Consider the following 23,447-nt stretch of genomic DNA (forward strand, 5'->3'; position numbering starts at 1 on the left):
GTCCTCCTACAACAGAACATTGACTTATAATGTACAGCTTCAAGCTATGCAAAAACTATTTAGAAAAAAAAAACAGTCAGCTGATATTCTGCCTATAATGGTGTGGTGTGGCTAGCACAGTCACCCAATCCTCCAACAACATGGGTAGTGTTGGGTGTAATGCATTTCACAGTAATGCATTACACCCAACACTGGTAATGCATTTCACAGTAATGCATTACCAGTGTTGGGCAAGTTACTTTATATTAGTGATTTAGTTACATTACTAGTTACTTCTATCAAAAGTAACTCAGTTACTTCAAGTTACTCATTACTTTCAAAGTAACTAGTTACTAGGGAAAGTAACTTTGGTTTTACTCAGAATTCTCTTGTTAATGTGTTGCTTCCCTAACTGGATACTAGAGGTGGGCGATATAAACAATATACGATAGAAACGATATAAATTTGGCCAACGATAGAGATTTTGACTATACCATTCTATCGCAATAGCGCATGTTGATGATGTCATCAAGCTGCGCCTGTTTTGGTCGAAAGCATCGCAGCGGCTACAACCATTATCGTCTGCAAATTATGCTGATGATGATTCTAACCTACGTCACAGCGTCACGTGCGCTTTTTACATCCAACGCGAAAACTGCAGTCCTGGTGCTTTCGATTGTGCTCAGAACTCGGAAATTCAGCCTTCCGAGTAGGAAGATGTAGGCAACTCCAGACTGCAGATGAGCTGCATACAGGGCTGGACTGGGACAAAAAATCGGCTCAGGCATTTTGACTAGAGACCGGCCCGCCATTATAGGAAAAAGCATAAAGCCTTTGAATGAAAACAAACGCTATTGTGACAGGGATGTTTACTGTCTTGTTGGCATATATGTATCAATCTATCCTATTGTTTGTTGTGAGATTCAGACAATTGTTTGTTAAAAGCTAGATATTTTAAATGAGAATACGAAAGTACAGTATTTCTTTGTGCCCCCCTCTCCCTGGCCCCCCTGGCAAAACTTTGCTAGATCTGTCCATGCACAGTTACCAGCTGTCAGCTACATAAAAAAATGGATCCTGGTATTATTTGTCTCTCAGAAACAGTCCATAACTTCCCTTCAACTTATTCATGTCACCTAAAAGGTAAACCTGTTTCTCTTTCACCTATTCAGCTCTGATGATTCAGTAAGGACATCTCCTGGTTTCATCTTCATGTTTCCCTCTCACCACATATCCAAACCGACATCATGACCAGCAGGTTTTACAGCTGGGGCTCCAGCAAACATCAGCTGATACTAGAAATTAATATAAAAAAAAATAGCTGATCAAGCTTAAACGTGCTCCTGTTGTTTAACGTGACCTCCGCTGGTTTCCTCTTTCTGCCGTAAGGTGGGCGATAAACAAACGAGAGAAAAGCTAATCAGCTAATCGGGGGGGGGGATGACAGAAGAAGAGACAGCTGCAGCATAAAGACACAGAGGTCATGTCCAAATTCATGGGCTGCATCCTCCTGAGGACCCGGCCTTCGCAGTCTACGTGGGCCTGGTCCTCAGAAGTTCGGGTAGGCCGGAATTAAACGGCTGTGAAATTGGACGGTCTAGCCTTCTGTTTAGTGTTGCCGCTGTCTCGGTGGATTTTAATAAACTCGGCCGTCTGCTCCTTGCTATCTAAAATAGCGTAAATTCTCGACCATCTCACACTTTTGTTTAATTAGTTTTCTGTTTGACGTTTATTCAGCTGTGTGAAAACCAAGGAGGAACCCACCCAGGGGATTAATAAAGTTTTATTTTATCTAATCTAATCTAATCTAATCTAATCTAATCTAATAACTTTAATCTCAGCCAAACCGATTTACAAACGAACAAATAAAACACTGAAAAAAGACCAACAATAACATTTTTAGGTTATCTAAGTGACTCATATATTACGTTAAACCTGAGTAGCGAAAGTCCGCGGTGATCTGAAAATGATGTGCCGGGAATTGTGCCGTTCTCGGCGGCTTCAGTGACCCTCGAGCTCTCGGCTAGCTATCAAGCTGGTGGATAACAGATGTCGCCTCGGGTCTCTCCTCCTGAGGTGCCTCCCCTTTCCCTCAACCACCTGCTGGCCTCCACCACTTGCTAATGTTACTGAGTTATTTTTACACTAGTGATGGGATTTCCGGCTCTTTATAGAGAACCGGTTCTTTCGGCTCGACTCACTAAAAAGAGCCGGCTCTTTCAGCTTCAGGTTGTTTTGTTGCTTTAATTAATTTATTATTAACAACAATATAAAATTATGCACAAAAGGAATTACTAATGTAAAAAAACAACAACGTGGTTTTAGTTATATATGTTTATATATATACGGTGGCCCCTAGAGACAAAGCACGTACAAATTCCAAAGCATGTACAAACTCCAAAACACATTTCTAGCATTAACTGAACTTCAAAACTGAACTACCTAGATCACTTAAATTACACAATTGAAAGCATGTGTGTATTGTTTGTGTATTTATACATAAGCACTCATATATATTCAAATAATTTTAAAAAATGTTCATTTACCTGTTACTACCACACACCAAATCCGGTCGTTTGCTTGCTGGCCCGTGTAGCCACTAGGTAACAAAAGCTCAACACTGCGCCCTAGCATCCTGGAGCACTTCTGTTGTGTTTTGTACGTGTTTTTGGAGTTTTTACGTGCTTCTGAGTTTTTACATTACAGTTACAGTTATATTGTTACTTTGATTACAAAGTATCTTCAGTTATCTCCCAATTATAGATAGAAAGAGATATGCTTCTGTCTTCCTGCACATGCATGCTACAATCAACTTTCAGGAAACAGATTTAAGTTTTTGTTCCTAAGGAAGAAAAAGGGTGGTGTGTTCTACAGGTTTTGAGTGTGCAATACTGAGATGCTGACTGCATCCAGGAGAGGAACAATTGTATAAAACTGCTAAGACAACATCAGTACTTGGAAAGCATCTGCACAGACAGCATGCAACCTCAAAGCTAGCCAAGAACCCAGAGGGATGTTAAAGCTGAGTGCAAATGTGACCTCGACCCATCATTTTAGACCTGCTAGGTGATCTTGACCAATACTGTAGGAAGAGCAGTGAATCTTGTGAACTGTTAACAGACAGAGGGATAATGGACGGTTTGCTGTGACATCCATAGCTCATTGGTCCTTCAGCCAAATGAACTAAAACATTATATTTTCGGGGTGACCCAAAACTTTTGAGCAATAGTGCATTTACTTGGATTAAACTATATAGTTACACATATTGAGCTTACCATTAGGACACATTATTCATTTTCAGAATTCGCATTTAGCAAAGGTATTTGAGTTGCTTAAAGCATTTAAATCACCATTGGTGAAAATGAATGATTATCTCACAGGGCCACAGCCTAGAGCCAAAAATCTAATTTGAGTGTCTTCAAGAAATATAGCCTGGGGCTGCTCCACTGACAATTAATTGGTGAGTGACTTTGGTAACTCATAAAATGTGTCAAGATTTTTTTTTTAACCTAAATGTGCATCATTTTAAGTAAGTGATTTAGCAAATGCTCACTAATACAACCCAAGGACGAAGAAATGGGACAGCTGAAAGCTTAAAATTCCACTTTATGGCTCTCTAAAAGGCTTGTGTGACTCCAGTGAAATCCTTCTATCATGAAGGGAACAGAGAGCAGTCAGGTGTCAGAAAAGAGGCACAAATGAAACAGACAGAAGACGCTACATCCTCTCATGGCCAATGTGAACAAGAGACTAGATGGCAACTGTCTAAATGAGAGAGGAGAAGCGCCCAGAATCTCACCATAATACCACAGGCAGTGTCAATGTCATGCAGTCTGTTTATAATACCAGAATGACTGTGCCCTGGGAGTGGACAGGAGAAGACAGACTTGTGATTGAATGTGATAGATAGAGAATCATCAAAACAAAATGTGAGACTTCGGTGAGTCTTGGTAATGCGCACAAGGTGGAAGAACCTGAAGGTAAAGTTGGGAATATGGGGTCTACAGTGGTAATAGTCCTTTGACAAACTGTCAGTAGAACAGAGGTGCCCTTTTTTCATGTGCTCAATTCACCCACACCTGGCCTTGTAGACGATGGACTGATGGGAATATGGGACTTAAAGCATAAGAATATTTAAAGAAAAAAAGAAGGGGGCAAAAGGCAAGGCACTATGCTAGCAGGTTTGGAAAGGGTGTCAAAGTGACAGCCTTACGTTGAAAAATATTATCATCATAATCTTAGCCACTGCAAATTATCATGTTCTGAATAAGGCTTAACCTTAATAACATAATAAAAATCTTTAAAAGAGTTGACATGGAAAGCAAAATGTCAGGTCAAATCTATTTACAGTGCCAGGAAAATATACTTGACCTCCTGGTTTGAAGGATAAAAGAATAAAATTAATTGTGGCTTTTAAAAGTGTCAAATGTTGGGGACATCCTGATGTGGAGAGGTGGTTAGCTCTACAATTTAGAAGCAGCTACTGAAAAGACCCAATCAACTCTGTGGTTTAATCTGACCTTGTGACAGCCAGCAGCATTTGTTCGACAGATCTCAAGGGGGAGTGTGCAGTGATAAAAGATCAGAGAGGTGTAGAAATGTCAAAGACTTCAAAACAAAAAATAAATTCTTAAAATAAATTTGAAATCTGACTGGGGGCCAATGTAAGAAAGCCAACATGGAGGAGTCTTGTTTGCATGTGCTGGTTAGCAGCTGCGCTTCATTCAGCCAAGCACTGACAGAGTGAGACCTGAACAGAGCCTGTTACCATAGTGAAGTTGAGATGAAATAAATGCATGAATAACCTTTTCAATATCACTTAAGCAGAGAAAGAGCGTCACCCTTCCAAGTACCCCAAGTTGAAAAAAGCTAGTTTTAAGAACAGCATTTATTTGTTTATTAAAACTTAAAGTCTTATCGAAGATCACTCCCTCATTCGTTGCAAATGGTTTTTATACAACTTTAAAGGACCAAAGTCATCCACAGCCCTCCATAAATGTCCCTGTAGCTGCGGTCCTCGGATTTAAAAGTTGGATTTTTAAAACTGCAATGGCACATCAGACTTTCTCTGCCTTATTGAGAAGCTGACGAAGAAAGAAAGATAGAGATTCAGTTCGTGTACTATAGTAAATCGAGAGGGGGAATTCTTTTGGAATATGGACAGTCATTCTGCTGGAAAAGCAAAAGACCTTAAAGGCTGTAAATATTCATGTTTAAGTTGTCAGGTTAAGAGGGTTGTTAATACTGAAGTCATGTTATGTTTGGGCCCCAGCCTTTATGCATCTCTACCATCACTTGCATCTGTTCTGTTTCTGAATCTTTGTACAGTATTGTGACTCTTGGCGCCTCCTTGTACTTGTCTGGGATCCTTTGTTGTCCTTTTTCCAATCTTTGGGGAAATTGTGCACTTCTTTGTAGTCCTCCTAGGTTTTTTCTGTAGTCCTTTTGTGTCTCTTGCTAGTCCACTTGGGTCTTTTTACAGACCCTTTTTAGTCTCCCTGTGGTTGCCATGCATCTTTGTGTTGTAATAGATTTCACTCAAGTTAGTTTGCATCTCTTTGTAGTTCTTTGTGGCTTCTCTTAAGTAATTTTTTCTCTGTTTTTTTCTTCTTCTCTTTGCAGTCAACTTGGTTCTCAATATTTTTCTGTGTATGGAGGGAATCTTATGCATGTTTTACATCTCTTAGTGGTTATTCAGTGTGTCCTTCAAGGCTACCATAACACATTCTGTCACACCTTTCACATATCATTGGGACAACTAATATCATCAATTTCAGTTAGCTATTAAACACATTTGTTAACATTTACATCACACTGGTGCCTACAAATTGATGTCATCTCATGAGTACTAAACTCCTCAAGGCATCATATTTTCCACTGAGATATTTGCCTATTTGAATTTTCTGCCCCAGCATCTTTGGTGAGGTGTGGACACACTGACAGCCATTACAAAGGTATTAATGAAGCTTTGATAAATGTACATATCTTCAACACTTACATTAACATATTCACAGGAGCATTTGGAGGGTGTGCCAATTGCAAAGCTGCGCTTATTTCTTAGTCCCCAAGATGCCTGACAGATGCCTTATGCTAATTGCATAAGGAATGATAAGGGATATAGTTCTCTAGATTAAATCTTTTGTGAATAAACGACTTATGCACCAGCCTGTGTACCTGTATACTAAAACCGAATTCACTGCAGCAAAGGAAAAGATCAAAGCAGTGTGTCATTAATGAAACTTGAAAGCCTCTGTGTATTCACGGCCTGTGCGCTAATTCATTTGTCTGTAAGTGCTTCACTTTTAGATTAATTGTAGAGCATTGACAAGAAGCTAATCAGAATGCAAGTGAGGGTTTTGACTTACAGGAGGTTAAGGCTTTTTCCTATGGTATTTGCTCACAATAGATAGAAAGATTAAATAAATGAGCGCAGAGGATTGAGGATAAACAGAGGTGAAATAAAGTCCTGTCAGGGTAAAACCTTTGACGACACACGAAGTATATGTACACAATTACATTACAAACACAAGTATCATAACATGTCTTTCCTATCATCCAGCACGCTGAAAATGCACTGAGCTACAATGGCAATAAAAAGACAAATATGGACTAATTTTAGGTTTTGCTTTTGTAAAGCCAATCACTACATCAGCATGGCCTGTTTTCATTTCCCACAGCTCAACCGTAGCATTTAATAGTTTAACATTTAAATCTTTCACAATATGAAACATTCGTACCAAGTGAAAATAGCGCCTTCCATAGTGTTCCGAAAACAAGAATAAATAAAGGCTCAGCTGAAAATAGTTATCACTACCGCCCAATCTATTAGTATTAAATCTCTGCAATGCCTAAGTAATTACTTTCCATGGATTAGTTTTGTGGACTATAGTAATACCATAACTTGTCTTATGTTCACGTCAAATATCATTAAAGGAAATTTCCACTAAGCAAATATAATGGACTTAATAAACCATTACCTTCTTTAATCTTGTATTTACCAGACAGATGGATGCTACAGGTAAGATAAACTCAAACAAAAAGATTTTTCTATTGTGTAACTGGCATAATTTCTTTATCTGCAACCATATTTTAATGTCCCTTTTCCTTTTGTACCCTTCGAGGTCAAACCTTTTCAAGTCTGTTTGAAATCTTCTGGAAAAATCTTTATCAGCGTGTATCTGTCCTTGCCAGAAGAGCAGAAGATTGAGTGTCAGACCTCGACGCCTTTGCTGGCCAGAATAAGCCATTCAACTCAGTTTTATTTTGCCATATTTCTTCACTGTGTCCAGCAATTCCAGTGCCACACAAGCCCATTCTTCAAACGTGCTTATGCAATACATTACATAATCTTTCAACACGCTTTGACAAAACTTCCAACAAATAATTAAAGGACACCTTTCACTTCAGACACCCTTTAACAGAGAGAACGCAGGAAAACTTGTTTATTTTCATGCAGCAGTTTATGTTTTTAAAACTGTTTTGAGGAATGGCCAGCTAATTAACTAATGAACTTTGGACTTACTGAGGTGAGATTAAAGGCAGAAAAGATGTCTGCTGAGTTAGATATATTGCCTTCTGTTTTACGCATCCATCTCTAATAAGCAAATATGATCTAGAAGGAGCAAATAGTGGTGGTATTACTAAGAGCTTCCAAATTGGGATACTATGACCCAGAATGAGTTGAGAGAGAATCCTCTGTGGATACACACACCTTATTTTATCTGAACTGTTGATCTTTTCAGCATTAAGGAACAAATTGTTGTTTATTATTGTTTTATTGTAGAAATGCTGGTTATATTGTGTAATTATTTACAGCATTCTATGTTTTCTTGAGTGGCTTTTAAAGTCCTAGAGACCATCTTTCAATGGAATACCAACAGTCACAATCATCTATATTTGGCCTACCAAGTCATATTTTGCTTGACAAGTACTGTTGTACTTTCCAACAAGGGTACTTGATGGAGAAATCCGTGTTGCCAAGTACAACAGTAAGACGTTTCTTGTAGTTGGTCAACACATCTAAGTGTTGATTTTGGCCTACAACTTCTTACAGAAACTCTCTAAATCCTTTAAATTTCTTGGCTCTTGATTGACAACTCAAAGTTTCAGCTGCCTCCACAGATCTTCTGTAGGACTGAGGTCTGGAGATTCCATAACCTCATTGCGCTTCTTCTATAGCCAGTCTTGTTTATCCACTTTGTTGCCTTGGTGGTATGTTTTGGGTCATTGCCATGTTGAAAGACCCATCCAGGATGCATGGATTTTGAGGAAAAAGGGGTTCTTGTCCATGATTTTTTAGTTCAAGGGCTCATCTATTGGCTGCTCAATGTGGTAAAGTAATTATGTTGCCTTAGCAGAAAAACAAGCCAAAGCATAATGCTTGCACCTCTGTGCTTGACTGTGGAGATGGTGTTCTTTGTCAACCGTCACCTTCTCACCAAGCTTCTTGCTGATGATCTTGTAGCCTATTCCAGCCTTGTGCAGGTCTACAATCTTCTCCGTATTGCCCATGGTGGTGGAGCGGATGGAATGGATGCGATGTATACTTTAGGAGTATCTGTATTGTCAATATAATGTCATGTCCACTCTGTGGGAGCCAGAATTCTGGCTGGGTATGGGATCAAATATTTATTTCACTCAATGACATGCAAATCAATTTTTGTAGTTTTATTAATGTGCTTTTTTTTGGATTTTTGGGTGATATTCTGTCTACCTTCATTAAAATAAAACACCTATAATTTTAAAACAATATAATTTTTTTCCTTTCTAAGTGCACAAACTTAAAATTCAGCAGGGGCTCAATTAATTATTTCCCTCACTACTAGTGTACTTTTTTTCATTTGCTTCAGATTAAGGGTGTCAGGAAATGCTTTTCTTTTTATGGATCATTATCTCTATGCAGCATTTGTTTTTCCTCTTGGTGTTTGACTACAACACTTTGTTGTTGCATCCATTATTGAAAAACAAAGCAAAACAAGAGTCAATAACACAGCCTACCTGGTGGACGAACACCTGTGCACCTCGAGGGCTCATGAGCAACACGGCCCTCCGTAAAGTGTCCCGGTACCGGTTGAGTTCCTCAGTGCGCATCGTGTTGAAGAGGTCACTAAATACCCGACTAACGTTCCGGTCCACCCTCTGCAAGGAAACATCTAGACCCAGCCGAGACGCCTGGTCCATAAAGGTTTGCAAACCTCGGATATCTGATGGTAGACAAAAGATGGTATGAAAATATGATATGGGTGAAAATGCAAAAACACAAACAAAAAGAGAGGAAGAAAAAACACTTTGAGAGTTGCTGTCTTATGTGGTGCTATATTCGAGGAACATTTAATCACAAGCTGCACTTTCAACCTCTGCACACACAGAATATATTCTCAGGCTTCATTCCAAAAGGCTTAAAGGCAGGTTTCTTTCTTTGCTCCTGATCTAAAGCGTGACAAAACACAACAAGCACTCCTGTCTGTCTGTTTCGTGGGGTTTACAGGATATGAAACTGCAGGCAGGTGTTGCGGTCCCCAGAGATCTTTGTGTGTGTCTATGTTCGCTATAAAGGAAAGCACTTTAAAATGCCTGCATTGCACATACAAATCAGAGGTGATGTGCAGCAGTGAGTTCACAATAAGCACACCAATCCCAGCAGTCACAGGGGGGAGCAGCTGCCCAGCATGTGCCAAGTCATGCTGCATTGTTAAAGAGAGGTTGGGCGAAATCGCTCGGGCCAGACCTCTTTCTGTGTCCAGTGTGTGTCTGTGTGCGTGCATGATTAGGTTCCTACTGTTGCATCAGTGAAGGTTTGATGAGTCATCGAGTGCTCTAGTGCTTTAGTACTCAGAATGGACAAAATACAGGGGCATATGCACAAATGTAAATGAGGCTGAAGAAATTCACAGAACCCATTGTACCCATTTTTGTTTATATTTTTGCTACTGAGGGCCAAAATCAGAAATTAGGCCAACCCCCCCCAAAAACCCCCCAAAAAACAAAAAAGAAAATCTATCCTGAGCACAGATGCAACATCTTAGTATATCGACCCTGTTTCTTAGTCTATATCTTGAGGCAAACTGCAGCGGAAATATGTACCAAATGAGACAAATCATAAGAATTAGATGGAAAGGTTTTTTTTCCTAAAATTGCTGCAGTGAAGTCTATTTTGAGGGTTAACATAAATAATCACAGTTGCTCGTGGATTCTCCTCAGAATGTTCAAAGGGCAGAACAAAAGAGGAAATTAAATCATTCATCATTTTGAGGCATCCCTAAACTTACAGAGAAGCATTCTTTGAAAACTCTTTCACTTGAAACCGCACACTTTCTTTTTTTTGTCCCATTTTCTTTGCATACAAACCTAATCATGGTTTCACAACTCGACCCTTACAATTCATTTGGCTACATGAAGTAATTAGATATCTCTATATGCAATACCCAGCTGCAGTAACTGACTAACACTGACTTTAACCTTGCATTCACTGCATGTGTTGCTGATGAGACAATCAGCAATTATGGATAATTCCAGGTAATAATAATAATAATGGATTGGATTTATATAGCGCTTTTCAGGACCCCTCAAAGCGCTTTACAATACCACTATTCATTCACTCTCACAGTCACACACTGGTGAAGGCAAGCTACAGTTGTAGCCACAGCTGCCCTGGGGCAGACTGACAGAGGCGAGGCTGCCATATCGCGCCATCGGCCCCTCTGGCCATCACCAGGTGAGGTGTCTTGCCCAAGGACACAACGACCGAGACTGTCTGAGCCGGGGTTCGAACCAGCAACCTTCCGATTACCCAACTCTTGAGCCACGATCGCCCGGGAATGATTGCTATTATTCTATCAGTGAGTTTCTCAATTTTATGAGAACCTGCACCTCTGATATTGCTGACAAGACCAAAACATATTCGTAATCGACCACCATTGTGCACCAATATCTACATTTGCTGGACAGGTTTGCATCTGAAAACTGTCAAATTGACACAGGAAGGCTGTAAATTACACATTTCATCCAACAAGGATATATTTTGTTTTGTGTAGTGGTATAATTACAGTGTGAGACCAAGAGAAAGAGGAGGGCAGATAGTCATATTTTAACCCCTGATTAGCCACCACCACTCGTTATTATTCCATGTACTGTGTTTTAGACAGACGGTATATATTATAGTTATTATTTTACTGTTAGAAGATGTTTCATAAGTGGCATCATATTTATCATCACTACATTGTTTGGGAAAATGAACCAAAATACAGGCTAATGAGGGTATTTGTGCTGTAAGATTACCTGTATTGATTTAAAATGAATAGTAATACTTTGATGCTAAGCCCCTGCTTAAATGTATCTACTCGCAAAAGCGATCAGATCTCTAACAGAGGCCTCTAACTAATATATGCTACAAAGAGAGTATAAATGGGTAGAATTTCTCTAAACTGAAGTCACTCGATAAGGAGACAAATTATTATGGATGCTTTTTATTAGTCATTCCAAGAGCTTTGTTAACTCTACTGACTTGAGATTTCTGAGATGTGGGGAATATTTTGTATCATAATCCAATTTCAAAATCTAAAAGAGAGTCTGAACAAAAATGTATATTTTACATTTATGAATGAGATGGAATTCTGCAGATCTTTAATCAACAAATGCCGGATTAACGCAATGCAGATTTCATCAATACCACAAAAGATCTGGAGGAACTGGTCAACACTCCATAACAGGAAGATAAACTGTTGTCTGAAAACTTGTAACATGCTGTAACAAAACAAAAATAAAAAAATACAAAAAAAAAGGTTTATAATCCCATGAAGAGCAAAGGGAAAGCTACCATGCGATAACTATTCTATGAACTGATAGAAAAATTGGACTTCAAAGTCAACATTCAAACCCATAGCAAATGTTTCCACGGGGAAACCGTGTCAGCCATGGATACGGCAGCAGAAAAGAGGATTAACGTGGAATTAAAGGTCTGATTTTTGGACATGTTTACCCAAGCGTAATTTCTGAACACAAATCTGCAACTGAAAGTTTTAGATATCAAAACTTGACCCTTGCGCAGACTCCCTTTATCAGTCCCCCCCCCCATTTTTACTCTGGAAACTTACCAACTACTCTTGTTTTCTGTCTGGCCCTCACATATCTTTTTTAATAATGGTATGAATCTTTTTTTAGAGCAGTTGGAAAAGATAGATTGAGAGAGACTAAGAAAGGCCCCATGAAAATGCTCTAACATTCATTTCAGCTCTAACTTACATTGAAACTAAAGCGGGACTCCCTTTTGGATTGAAGCAATGCTGAAATGAGCACATCATGATCAAAGGGCTCAGAGGTTTTTACTGAGCCGTCAAGCTGCGCTCCAATTCAAGCGGAAAAGCTTGAGAAATGGCTATGCTACCAGCTTATGTTTACTCAAAATTGAGATGAGTCTGTTTAAGTAATCAGTGTTATTCTTGCAACAATAACGTCAGTTAATTATATGCAATACAGATTTTTTTTTTGCAAATTTGTAATGTTTCAGACACTGAGTGTTATGCACAGCAATTACAGCTACACAGAGAGAAAGGGAGCGAGGCAGAAAGGGAGAGTGAGAGAATGGGACATTCTCTTCACATTCTTCTTCCTGGGTCTATATTTAAGTGCTTTAAGCTGAATTTGTCTTTATTCATTCTCTGACTGAAAAGATATATTTTCTATGATATCCAGATTTACTGCCATATCTATACAGCAGTAAATCTGTTAATCATGGTTTCATTCTGAAGCACTGCCCATCCATCCCTTTATCCAATTCAAGGTTGTGGAGGGGCTGGAGCTCATCCCAGCTGATAATGGGTAAGAAGCGGGATACACCCTCGATGGGATAGATGGGTCTATCATAGGGCTAAAGTAGAGAAACAGGCAGATATTCACTTTCCCATTCACACCTACAGCCAGTTTAAAATCATCAGTTAACCTACTGTAATATGGATGACTTTGGACTGTGGGAGGAAGGTCTGAGGTGGCCAGAAGGTTTGAACTAAGGCAACAGTGCAACCTTTTGCACCACCATACCACCCACTTACCACTGTGCACTGCGTCTGATAGCAGTTAAATCTAAGCAAGTTCTGAAAAAAGGGCATAGATTCCTTTAAAAAACAACATTTAGTCCTATTTTCTCTGAATAACATAAGCATGTGCATTGAAAGGTTTGTTTGTTGCTGTAAGAAGACAGTGATCAGTACATGATCAGTACAATTATTAATGGGACATCTTGGAAACTATAATAATAAAAACAATCCTACACAATTTAATGAACTGGGCTGCAGACTAAACATACCTGCTGAATCTCTATGAATTTGTGATGCAAATCTTTCATATAAATCTGTTTTTGTATTTTCTGTTTTAATTTGATATTTACACTTAAGCTTATTTAATGTTTGGTTCTGATATATTTGCCTTTTTATTGTGCACTTTCTGAAAACCCCTGTTTGCTGTCATTCTTTGTATGAGTAAGAACATGTTGCATCACTTTGTTTTGACAGTAAAAAAAAAAAGAGGAATGGAAGCACAATCATTAATACAGTTCTAATATGAAGAGTCTGGTCTAAATAGGAAGTGGACGGGGAAGACTGAAATGGACATACAGCCTTGGAATGATTATTACCTCAGCCCGGACTCTGTGAATGGACTCAAATACTGAACAGTGAGTGCATTTCTGGCTTACATCACCATCACATGTGTCTAAGAGTGATACAATCAATCACCCTACATGCATTTTGCTTTTGGGATTATACAGCTTTGTGTACTTAGAATGGAGAAAGATCAAAATGCAACAACTGGAATAATAACACAGAATAGCAAGGCTTGATAAATAAAAAGTGAAAAATCAGTATTTGCACAATATACAAGGATTAAATTAGTTTTTGTTTTTTTTGTCAGAGGCCCAACTTATTATTATCCCGAACTTTAACTTACTGGCTAAACAAATCATGATTATCAATTAATAACTGGGAAAATAAAGCATATTTTTAAGGAAAATATTAATGTCTGACCATGTATGATTTCTTTAGTTGATGTCAATTAGAAATCAGCAGCTGCTATTTATGCGAATAACTGAGAAATAACCACAAATAATGTTTTTACATTTTCTGCTCCCTATGTTTTTCTTCTGTTTTTTATTATTGGTACTTTGGGAGCTTTAAACATGTAAAAGTATTCCTTTACTGCTATGTACTGTCACTGGACACCTCTGTAGTTACACCATGCTAGTGTTGGACTGGACTGCCTTTTGCCTTCAGAACTGCCTTAATTCTTCATGTCATAGATTCAATGAGGTACTGGAAATACTCTTAATACTCTATCTATCTATGCATGCCAAATTCTGGCTCTACTATTAAAATGTTACCACAGAAATTGAGACACATAAGGCCAGGCAACATTTCTCCAATCGTCTTTTGTCCAGTTTTGGAGCTTGTACAAACTGTAGCCCCAGTTTTAGTTTTTTTGCAGACACGAAGGATATCTGATGTGTTCATCTCCTGCTGCAGTCCATCTGTTGACATGTTGTGTGTTCAGAGATGCTCTTCTGCGTACTTTGGTTGTAACAAGTGTTTATTTGATTTATTGTTGCCATCCAATCACCTTCCCCCAGTCTGCCATTCTCCTCTGACATCTGCCATCAGAAAGGTATTTACATCTATAGAACTGCTGATCACTGGTTATTCTCTCTTTTTGGACCATTCTCAGCAAACTCTAGAGATTGCCCTGTGGGAATATCCAATTAAATTAAATTAACAGTTTCTGACATACTCCGACCACCCTGCCTGACACTAACAACCACGACATGTTCAGAGTATCTCTTTCTTTCTTCCCCTACTGATGTTTAACATGTCTACACGTCTCAACGGAGTTGCTGCGAAGTGATTGACTTCTTTGTATTAATGAGAAGCTGAGCAGCTATACCTTATGAAATGACCAGTAAGCGCGTATACACTCTATTGTCTATTATTATTTAAATATTCTCTGTATTATCTTCTATTACTTTTCCACTTTAATTTATTTTTTAAATCACTCTCTACTCTTATTAGAGCCAATAAATGGAGGTCATTTACTCCCTGTGAAATTAGCTGTTATGTTAGCTGGCAGTGTTAAAGACCTTGTGGTGTAAATGTAGTATTAATAGAGATGAAATCAGGCAACACAATAAGACATGCATTAAAAAAGGACATGACGTAGAAGTCTTCCATACGTTTCCTATGATGTGCTGCAGGCTTGCTAAAAACTCCATGGGAAATACCCTTTGTGTTTGTCTATGTCCAGACTCTCTCTGTGTTATAAATGCATGTTTTACATAGGAACCACCCCCTACTTGGGACCAAAAGCAGCCTAATCAATCTTACACCTAATACCAGGCTAATTCGCTCCTTCTTTAACAGCGATATGGTCACCACAGGGAGGACAGAGACAGATGTAGCTGCTCCACAGTCATTACTAAGTGCAGGTAACTCTGACAGACCTGCCAAGGAGCATCCTGAAAAATCAACCCTTCTTTTAGATTTCCTATAATCTTGACTCAGTTGTCTATTATGCTCTTCTTGTTATAATAAAAGGACAAGATAATTTCTAAGAAGCTTTTATTTGCAGATAGTCTTCCCACTGTCCTTCCACCCCCACAGAATCAATACTTGGCTTCCTTTAGGATACACTCAGTTATGAGTAGCTATTGTGTAAAACACACCCTAAATGGCATACACAGAGGCATACACATAACACATCACAAACCTTTAAAATTATACTTAAGGTTTAGAAAAATCTCTTTCCCCCCATGAAAGGCTTAAGCAGAGTTATTTTTGTGGCATTTTCTGGCCTTTTGGAACCTTTTTATTTTACAACTCATCACAAGAAAGACATGAATATGAGTACAAATGCTGAAATGTTTCACTCAAATCCACAAATTTAAACCTTGTAGTGCTATTACAAAAGTGTGCCTAAACCTTCAGTAACTCTGGAAATCATATATGCCATGATTGTTACAAAACTACAGTCAAATAAGGTGAAGACATTTGACTTTAAGCCAAAAATGACGGCATCACAAATGAGGTAGTTCTCCTTTCCCTCATTTTTAAGTCCTTATTCATGGTAGTGCTAGAGCAGGACCAGAAAATTCAGCTAGACAGATATTCATTAGTTGGATTGGATTGAATTTTGAGATTTAGATATTCAATTTTTAGATTCTTAGAAATGTAATTTCAGCTTGAGTGTCCCTCTAAAGAAGCATTCCTGACCAAGTGCAGGCTCACCTCCGTTCACCTCGGCTTTGCCAAATTAGTGATCTTGCTGTTAGATTTAGTGATTTTCTTTTTAAAAGAACAAATGCATTGACTTCTTGGCTAAACTGTTGTCAGTACTGTGCCACAAGTGTGAGGTTTTCCCCTTTCTCACACTACTCTGTGGATCTACTCTGTTGCACAAGTGGCAGAACCTGTGACGTCTGCACACGCACGGTGTTGTTCTCATGATTTGTTACCGAGATAAAGGGTGTGCAGTGTGTGAGAGGGGCAAAAAAGAAATGCAAAAATGCAATCTATTGCTACTCTTTCTCTCATTAAAAGTGGTCACTAAACGTAAAATAATGGAACAACCATGATCTTTATTTTATGTTCATGGCCATTTTGTCAAAGGTGTGGCAGATATAAAATCAGCAAACCTGATGATGATGTCATAGTCTGCACACCTATACCATGAAGTCCTGGTGGCTAAAGTCTTGAATATTTGCTGTTAATGACTGTCCTCTTAATACTTGTAATGCAAGTGTAAGTCAGCTTTCTCTCTCTCACACACACACAGACACACACTCTCACACAATATTAATCCAATTTGTGTTTGAGCAGTAAAAAGCTACCATTTAGTAATCACATCTTTTAAGTAGCTTATTGAGCAGGTGTGTGGTAGGTAGGCATGTTAAGCTAGATTATCACCTAAGCATAGCATGATTGACTTATTCAGTTTTTTGCTTTCTGCTTAATGGTGTCTAAAAATAAACAGGTATGTTTACAATGGAAAATTTAAAGTCAGGGCAAAAATTCAACCCATAACTGCAAATTTAGTGAAAAAGAAAGCTACCTTCAGCTGCTCCTTTATTCACAAGAGGACACCACAGCAGTTAGCACCCCAGGTTTTACGTGGGATGCTCTAAATAACCCCAAAGGGACTTGTATTCCTTCCTAGTTTTAAACTGGGAAGCTTTTGCTTGTTACGTGAATGTGTAAACCACTAGACTACTGAGACACATAACTTTAGTTAAATTAATATATAAAAAGTCAGCAGGGGCAGTCATCTTTGTATGAAAGTTTCATTTTGAATGTAGTCGGTTTGAAAAGAACGCACAAAAGGCTGCACAGTCCTTGATGGCAAAGTCTCGCTTTGCTATCAAAAAGTTTGTTTTTCAGTGGAAGAGATTAATTTTCATGGCCTTTACATGAACTGGATCTGTTTGGCCCTTCTCACAAAAAAAAAAGAAAAGAAAAAAAGCTGAAGTATCAGATACCCTTCTGTTTTGTCAGAGAGCATGACTTAAATCAGCAAAAGTAGGGCAGGCTGAAAGAAACAAAACAGCATATGATATAAAAACTGCTCCTGAATGAAAAACACAAAAATTAGACTAAAGAAAGAAGAAAAAGAAGAAAAACAACAAGAGCAAAGCTGAAAGGATCTGTTGGGTAGCAATAAGCTGTTATAGGATTATCATATAATTTTGCTTTCTTCTATTTATCTGACGGCACAAAAGCCAAAACCACAAGGATGTTTCACAGCTGTAAAACAGTGTTGTCCAGCTTCTCTTAGAGCTATAGAAGTATAAGCAGGTTATCTCTGTTATTTATGAAAGAAATTATGGAATATGGTCTCTCAGAACTGAGAATCAAATTATACGTAGAAAATGTACAATGACAAATGTAACCAGAAGAGGTGAAGCTGTAGAAGTTGTTTACATAATGTGCTTTTTATGCAACTGATGCATTGGTGGAGACTGGAATGAATTGGCTCCCCTGACACGCTTCATTACACTGAGCTATATATTTTACCCCTGAGGTCAGGGAAGCCACTTGTTTAAGCTGTAATAAAGCACAAATCTCACCCCGTACACTTCTAATGTAGAGTAAGGTGTTAGTCTCACAATTCAGGTGGCTGATACCCAGAAATCCTACCAGTGGCTGGACAAAGCTGGACTGAAAGACAGCATGGAGGCACTAATCATGGCAGCACAGGAACAAGCTCTGAGCACAAGATCCATAGAGGCTGGGGTCTATCACACCAGGCAAAACCCCAGGTGCAGGCTGTGTAAAGATGCCCCAGAGACAATCCAGCACATAACAGCAGGGTGTAAGATGCTAGCAGGCAAGGCATACATGGAACGCCATAACCAAGTGGCCGGCATAGTGTACAGGAACATCTGTGCCGAGTATAACCTGGAAGTCCTGGGGTCAAAATGGGAGATGCCCCCAAGGGTGGTGGAGAATGACCGAGCTAAGATCCTGTGGGACTTCCAGATACAGACGGACAAAATGGTGGTGGCTAACCAACCGGACATAGTGGTGGTAGACAAACAGAAGAAGACGGCCGTAGTGATCGATGTAGCGGTTCCGAATGACAGCAATATCAGGAAGAAGGAACACGAGAAGCTGGAGAAATACCAAGGGCTCAGAGAAGAGCTCGAGAGGATGTGGAGGGTGAAGGTGACAGTGGTAATCGGAGCACTAGGTGCGGTGACTCCCAAGCTAGGCGATTGTCTCCAGCAGATCCCGGGAACAACATCAGAGATCTCTGTCCAGAAGAGCGCAGTCCTGGGAACAGCTAAGATACTGCGCAGGACCCTCAAGCTCCCAGGCCTCTGGTAGAGGACCCGAGCTTGAAGGATTGACTGCCCACAGGGGTGAGCGGGGAGTTTGTTTTATATATATATATATATATATATATATATATATATATATTCACACTGTTAAAAAGAGAGAAGCCAACACTGATAATGTGATCTGAGCTCCTGTGCTGTGAGGAGTTTCTATATTTCATTTTTGCAGTTCCATCACTGATCTGACAGAATTTCACACTGCTGTCATGAAACGAAAGTGTTATGTAATACAGCCCGGTATAAGAGGCAAATATATATATATATATAATAAATAAGATGAAATGTAGTTCCTTTACTAACAGCACTAACAACCATCTGTCACCTTGTAGTTCAACTCCAGGTTTATGCCTTTACTAACCTTTTCTATATCATTTAATAATAAAAATCATTTGATAACTCAGTCAAAGTTCAGAGAAAGTGTCTGACTTTTCTGCCTACAGAGAGTCTTTCAGAAAGTGAAACATTTTCAAACCTAAACATAAATCAGTATTTATCATGAGCATTTTAGTCCACTGGCTGAATCAAGTAAATGCAGTGGACCGGTGACGTCTAATTAAATGTTTTAGCTTTTTACTTTTCACTGTTTGCCCAGATTATGATTAGTTAAGCAAATTCAACTATCACTACATTGCACATTTCACACTGACTGCTTTTTGATTGGGATAAGGTACTGAGTAAATCAGCCAAATAAACATATTTATATTTGTCTCTGTATTTATATATGTGTGTGTGTGTGTGTGTGTGTGTGTGTGTATATATATAACAGTTCTGTAACTGTAACTTTGGTCGTTGCTGTGCTTTTTTTGGAAGTCGAATTTCCCAGAGGAACCCACCCGAGGGATTAATAAAGTTCTATCTTATCTTATCTTATCTTATATGAACATGACTGAATATGGACACGAAGCAATATTATTAAAAAGTTTGTAGAATAGTTGATGTTCAAGTCTATTTAACCTTTTTTTCAGACCACAATGTATACATATATGTGTACGTATATATGTATATATATATATATATATATACATATTGTATATGTATATAAATGACGTTAATGCCATAACCGCAATAACGTGGTAAATCTCCATTAGCAACTTAGCGTAGATCACCCTGTGCGTGGGGGGTGGGCGGTTTTAACAATATTAACAATATTAATGTTAAAATCGCTAGTACATACATATATGTACACATATATCTGTACGTCACTTTAATTAAAAGATGTACTGGACAAAAGCACATTGCAGCTTAAGAAAATACATAGATGTTGACTCGATGTAGCTGTAAATACTCATAACACATCCTAAGGGCATAATAGTGTCACAGTGTTATTAACTTTAGAAATGGAAAAAGTCCTAATCAACAAGTTTAGCTGAAAGGGCTAAACTTTGATATTGGCTAAAATATACCTATGAAAACCAACCTCTCAGCATCCACTGTCAGTAGTTCTTGTTTTATATGTCAATATTTTGATAATTTTATACATTTTCTGGCTTCTTAATTTCATAAAAAATATCTTCTTTAATTTATTATTCTATTGGTACCAGTGCAAAAAAAGTATCCCAGAATTCCCACAGAAATGTAACTCAAATCAACATATGTAAGAGCTCGACATTCACTGAAAGCCTAGACAGATTAACAGACAGCACTTTTCTTTGCAGACAGTTGTGTCAGTCACTGTTGCACTGCTTTAAAGCAGACACCACAGGTATTTGGACTGTTCTGTGATGAGGATCATAATTAGCCGCTACATTCCTTAATTAAATGAGTTCAGAGCTAAATAGTGTAACACAAGCACACATGTCAGTGGTGCTGACTTTGTAGTGTCTAATTTAGCAGACTTAAAAAAGGCTACTTTGTTAGAACAGCTTCTTGATGAGCCAAGTCTTCTTCATGTGATATGCATACCGCAATGTGCAAAATTCTGAGTTATTTTGAATGTTCTGATTTTTATCCACCACACAACACCATATGTGACGTGTCTGACTGGTCCTAAATGTTTTTCTGCAACAGGAGAAAGAGACCAAGTAACCAGCCAGTGCTAAAAACCTATCTTTAGTGACTGGATGGACAGTGTCCTGCAACAGATGGCATGGCCTCCAAAGAGCCCTGATATGAACATCACTGAGTCAGTCCCAGATTACATGTAGAGACAGAAGCAACTGAGACAGCCTGAATCCACAAAAGGACTATGGAAAGTTTTCCAGGGTGTTTAGAACAACTTACTAACAAAGAACAAAAAAAAAAAACAAATAAACCCAAACAAACTGTACTTAGGAGAATTTGCACTGTTTCAAAGAAAACCACAGGCAAGTAAGAATCTGATTGGGATTTTTCTTTCTGTTTACTTTTGTTTGCTTATCAACAGAAAAGCCAGCATGATATGTGGCACTACTTTTCTAACCATTGTCTCTTTCCTTTTAATGGCAATAATTATTTGAACGCCGCTTTAGGTTACCTCTAACTAAATTTATAGTACATTATGCTGACTAGGATATGTGTTGTGAACAAGGACAAAATAAAGCCTTAACATTTCCCAAACTGCACATGAATCTATTAAAGTATGATGATTGGAATTGAGACACACAAACAATGGCTTTGCTGGATAGAAAGACAGACAGTTAGTCAGAGATTTTAAGCTATCCACTCTATATAGCTAACAAAACACATGGCAGGCAGTCAAGCTCATTATAAAAAGGACAGTTAGCACTGGTTACCACAGATAGGCAGCGAGCCAGTGACAAAGAAAGATCTATAGCAAAACAGATGGTCAGACACATGCTGACCCCATGAGACAGACATATAGAGAGCTAGTTAGTCAGATAGACAGCTAGTCAGAAAGAAAAGCAAGGCAGCTTGTCAAAATGAAGCACAGACAGGTTTCCTTCTGTAGTGGACTTTCATTGATCCAACTCAATGCTGAGAGTGCATTTCTGCAAAGAGTAGCAATGACAGAAAGAAATCCAAGGACAGAGCTTTGTAAATGTAAGCCAACATGTCAAACACATAGTGACCAAGTTACAGTTGGGAACTTGCCTGGGGCCCCGGTATTCTGATGGCTTGCTTTACTATACACTATATCAACTTTAGCTCAGTTGTTTTCAGTACTGGAAAAATAAAACAGATTTATACTGCCTTCTGGACTCCACTCTTCCCAGAACTAAAAAGATTAGCCAGCAGAGACAAAGTCTCATCTGATGAATGGCAATGCAGCAAAAGGCTTTATATGCCCACTTCATTCTCCTACCCTTCCACTGCCTTGCCAATCACTCCTTGATCCACAGTGAATTGCCCAAATGTGGGTCACAAAAGGTCTGGTTCACAGGGAACTCATAGTGAAAATAATTAAACAGAAATGAAGAACATTTGAGAATATATAAAGTACTGTTGGGACACATCCTCACAGATGACTGCACCACAAATGAGCCAATTAAGCTCATACTTGTTTCTTCATGACAATACTGCTAAAACTGAATGCAGCAGTGAGATGTCGTTATTTTTTTTTCCCCTCCTGAACTTTTGATTTATTTTTTAACAGCGGGAAGTACAATATGTGATTGTGTGGGAGTGATGATGTTCCTTCAGCTTACTTCTCACTTGGTCTATTCTTTTAGGCACATGAATTCTCAGCGTTAATACGGCTTTACTGCAGCAGCAGCCTGATCTTCATCTCAGAAGATAGTTATAGGATATTTACATTTAAATGAAAGCAGTGAAACCATCTTACATACAAATGTCATGTTTATGAGATATATTTGTTGTTAAGGTGCTCTCGTTTTTCCCAACTCACCGTAGTCGCTCTCGTAAAAGATGATGAACTTCTGCCAGTGCAGTTCAGATACAAGAGTGAGCAGGACGTCGCTGATTCGAACAGGTGGCCGTGCAGCCAGTGTGTAGCTCTCTCCGTCTGGGCTCGGGTTGAGCTGACAGGCAGTACGGGGTGCGCCATCCCCATTTCTTTGAATGAAGAGGTGGGGGATGTGCATTGCATCTGTCAGAGACTGCAGGGCACTTGCAGCTGCACAGCCTGTAGATGTAACCAGCGCGAGGATCCCTTGGTTCATCAGCTCGCATGCTGGACAGAAGACAAAAAACAAAACAAAACAGACTTTGTGAATACGCAAAGAAAGAACACAGGAAGAAATTAAGGGCAAAGCACTGAGAAACATTTTATTGGGAAAATTAGATTAGAAGAAGAAAAGGAATAAGATATGAAAACATAATCAATTCCGACATGGATTTAATTTTAAAATAACATATTTTTTTCCACTTGGTCTTAAAAAAAAAATAAGATGCTATATCCTACTTAAGATTATTTCTGACCCTTAGTTGAGAAATGATCACTAAAAGTTGGAGGTTTGCCCTAAAGTTATAATATAATGTGTAGCTGAGAGATTCAGTGGAAGATGAGGTTGATGAGTGAGTGTATCTTCTAATCCTTGTCCACAGACAAAAAGGGAAAGCGCTTGCTAACGGAAACTGCTACTTGAAAACAGCAGAGAGCTACCTGAGACTGTGGGGTTCTTATCAAAACAGAAGAGGTGGCTAAGTGGGAAGAATCTGGCATGAATTAAAATCAGGAATATTTTAAGATGTAATGATGCCT

The 23,447-nt window shown here is 38.7% G+C and overlaps 1 protein-coding gene across 5 annotated transcripts in view; it reads right to left on the bottom strand.

Moving 5' to 3' along the window:
* grid1a (glutamate receptor, ionotropic, delta 1a) overlaps positions 1-23,447 on the bottom strand; it is a 282,018-nt gene that overhangs the window by 68,980 nt on the left and 189,591 nt on the right. For all 5 annotated transcript variants that reach the window (XM_026189417.2, XM_080288038.1, XM_026189415.2 and 2 more), the window contains exons 3-4: positions 22,632-22,916; positions 8,977-9,182 (exon numbers count right to left, since the gene is read on the bottom strand). In XM_026189417.2, coding sequence (XP_026045202.1) covers positions 8,977-9,182; positions 22,632-22,916 — 491 coding nt within the window. The remainder of the gene's footprint in view (positions 1-8,976; positions 9,183-22,631; positions 22,917-23,447) is intronic.

Source organism: Astatotilapia calliptera, chromosome 13, assembly GCF_964374335.1.
Source record: "Astatotilapia calliptera chromosome 13, fAstCal68.1, whole genome shotgun sequence".
In the NCBI taxonomy this organism is placed as follows: Eukaryota; Metazoa; Chordata; class Actinopteri; order Cichliformes; family Cichlidae; genus Astatotilapia; species Astatotilapia calliptera.